This window comes from Poecilia latipinna, unplaced genomic scaffold, assembly GCF_001443285.1.
Source record: "Poecilia latipinna isolate Pla-1442-1.1 unplaced genomic scaffold, P_latipinna-1.0 Scaffold1468, whole genome shotgun sequence".
Taxonomy (NCBI): Eukaryota; Metazoa; Chordata; class Actinopteri; order Cyprinodontiformes; family Poeciliidae; genus Poecilia; species Poecilia latipinna.
The window spans coordinates 38,673-41,606 of NW_015114084.1; the positions used below are offsets into that span (position 1 = coordinate 38,673).

The 2,934-nt window shown below is 40.4% G+C and overlaps 1 protein-coding gene across 2 annotated transcripts in view; it reads right to left on the bottom strand.

Annotated features, from left to right (window-relative positions):
- ddo (D-aspartate oxidase) overlaps positions 1–2,934 on the bottom strand; it is a 22,897-nt gene that overhangs the window by 8,735 nt on the left and 11,228 nt on the right. Inside the window, exons 2-4 of one of the 2 annotated variants that reach the window (XM_015057521.1) lie at positions 1,948–2,156; positions 970–1,078; positions 710–886 (exon numbers count right to left, since the gene is read on the bottom strand). In XM_015057521.1, the coding sequence (XP_014913007.1) occupies positions 710–886; positions 970–1,078; positions 1,948–2,119 (458 nt within the window). In that variant the 5' untranslated portion in view covers positions 2,120–2,156. Of the gene's footprint in view, positions 1–709; positions 887–969; positions 1,079–1,947; positions 2,846–2,934 lie in introns of those variants that run through there. The other variant, XM_015057522.1, reaches the window with a different exon arrangement.

The following is a 2,934-nucleotide window of genomic DNA, read 5'->3' on the forward strand; positions in this document are numbered from 1 at the left end:
GTTTACACTCGCACATGAAAATGGCTGCAACAGATGAGCAATTAAACAAACCTACATCTTTATTAACAGTAGTAGTAATATAGCGAAACATAGACAAAGCAAACATTATGGGATGGTAATGAGGGGAATGAGGAATGTTATTCACTCTGCTGCAGGTTCTGGATTGGAAGTGCTCAGTATTTATGTGGGCAGAGCTCCAAACCATACATCTTTGAAAAGCAAAAGTGGCACCTCCTGCATATCCAACTAGAATCCAGCAAGTGGTTCTAGATGGCAAGTCAACAACAAAACACTTTTCATTTCCAGCAGCCATTGTACAGAGCATACAGCAGCAAAACTAGCTGAGTAAACGTGCTGGAGCTCAGCTAGGGTTACTAGGCAACGGGCTGGGGTTGCTAGGTTGCTAGCACAACGCCTGCTGATTTGTGATGTTACACTTGGAAGGTTTTTGAAATGGCCCATTTTCCAGGCACCAAAAAACTTTAGCTTGTTGCCAAAAAACAGTTATGGTTTTTCGTGCTGTTTTTAGAAGCAGTAGAAAGCCAAATATATGTACAATAATGTAAGGTAATTTTATTTATATAGCACATTTTCAGCAACAAGGCAATTCAAAGTGTTTTACATGAATTAAAAGGAAATGCAAACAAAATAATGTGTAAAATGTGGATTTAAAGATCCCCTTTAAATCAGTTAAATAGAGAGGACAAACCTTTCCTCGAGCCAGGGAAGGTAGCTGGAGCATTCACATTTTACAGTAGTGAATGCTTGTCCAAACTTGTGGTCTGGGAAACGTTTCAGTTCACGGTCGGTCATGACTCTGAAGCCAATCACTAAGTCGGACCAGTATGGCTTCTTGGTGGCTGGGACCTCCTTAAAAATCTGCCAGCTGTGAAAGAAACAAAAGCAAAATGAATGAATGAAAAATGGTGATTTTTTTTTTTCTGTTATGATAGATCTATATAATGGTACCCAGAGCTGAGTATTACGCCGGCATCTGGAGAGTGCTGGGATTGTGCGATAGCCAGCAGGTGATCAAAGCTGTCCTTGAACCAGCGGCGTTGTCTTTCCAGAGGAATATCTGAGAGGGAGGGAGGTGCAGTAAAATCATCAGTTTCAGCTTTTACACATTTTAACATGGCACAACATCAAAATTCACCATGCGACAGCGGAAGGAAAATTATCTTATTTGGCCCCCCCGAGTCGATACTTTGTGGAACAACGCGTCTTTTGGGGTTTGTTGCTTCTCTGTAGAGTAACTATTTTTTGCAAACTGGCTACAACAGTTTGTACAAACATCTGTTTGTCACAGATTCTAAATTAAATTTAGACCTGGTCTTTGACTGGGCCAGTCTAATATGAATTTATCTGTAGCTTGTACTGTAGCTCTGGACGGTGAACTAACACCTGAGTTTTGAGTCTTCTGCTGCCTCCATCTCTGCTGAAGAAGAGAGTATTGTCCTTTATTAATCAGACGGTGAGGAAATTCACAAAATATATGAATTTCAAAATATGAATATATCTATATAGATATAAATCTATATCTACTGTATGTTAAAGTACCCACTAAAATCTGATAGAGCATTTTTAAATACATTCTATGTTCTTTTGTACAAGGTCATACTTGTTTATATAAATATTGCACAAAATGGACATATTATTGCTGAGAAATTATTACATTACTGAAGACAACAGACATCTGTAACACTGATATGTTGAAAACAATCCACACACCAGCTGTTGAACACACAAGTTAAATCTAATAGGTGCTTGAACTTCAGATTAAATTGTTTCATTCATGGGTAGCAGAGTTACGGGGGATAGTACTGACGGCCTTTTTCTGGTTTTTAATGATCATAAAATATAATTTTTCTTCCACTTTAAAGTAAAACGAACAACTTTGCTCCTATTCCCCCTTGCAATGTGGTAAAAGTTGAAGTCAACTCGCACCTGGAAATGGAGCCGCAAACACGATCCCGGCAGCTCCATCGCTGGTGGTGTCCGGGCTGAACTTCTCCGCCAGCAGCGTGACCGAGCAGACAGGCAGCGACTCCGCGATGCAGACGGCGGTGGAGAGCCCGACCACCCCGGCCCCCAACACGACCACCTGGACTCCCGTCATCTCTCACGGCCGCAGGCACCAGAGACGTCCCGGTGTGCTGAAACACACCTTGATTTGTTTTTTTCTTTTTATTGGCCCAAGTTAATCCTCAACTTGCGGTGTAACAGATCCCATTAAAGAACCAACAACCAAAACGTGTCTCTAAGCAACTTTCGCCGTGATAACGCGATAATCATCGACAGCGCGGCCATTGAAAGGCAGTATGTCATATTTATAAACCGACACCTGCCGGCATACATCTACTGTGCTGACGCATTAAGCACAAAAATGCTTCCACGACGGGAGAAATATGTTTTTCAGAACGATACCCAACACCGAAGGGAGAGAAAACGATCCACAGACAAGCTTTGATATACATTAGTATTTATCCACGTTCTACAACGCTGAAGTTAGCCTCCGATTCACAGCGTCTGATTTTTGAAAAGGGCTATTCCGCTTCATTCAATCTGGACGAGAGCCAGCAGGGCCAAGCAGGTTATGTTTAATTTATTCTATTTGTAAAACAAAACCGTACAAAATGTCACTAAAAGAGGTTCAAAAATAGATGAACGAATTGAAAAGTAGTAGTTTGTTCAATTGTAAGACTGGTGACTGGGGAAGAAGAGATGTACTTGTGAAAAACAGCCCAAACACACACTCACACACACACACAAACAGATTAAACTCGTAGCTTCAAATTCTATCACAATGATCAAACAATGAAAATTATTTGCACTTTTATAAACTTGCCAATCCCTAATTTAACATCCAGAGCATCCAGTCAGTATGGTCAGATGTCTAAATTATGATTTAATAAATTAATGATTTAATAAATT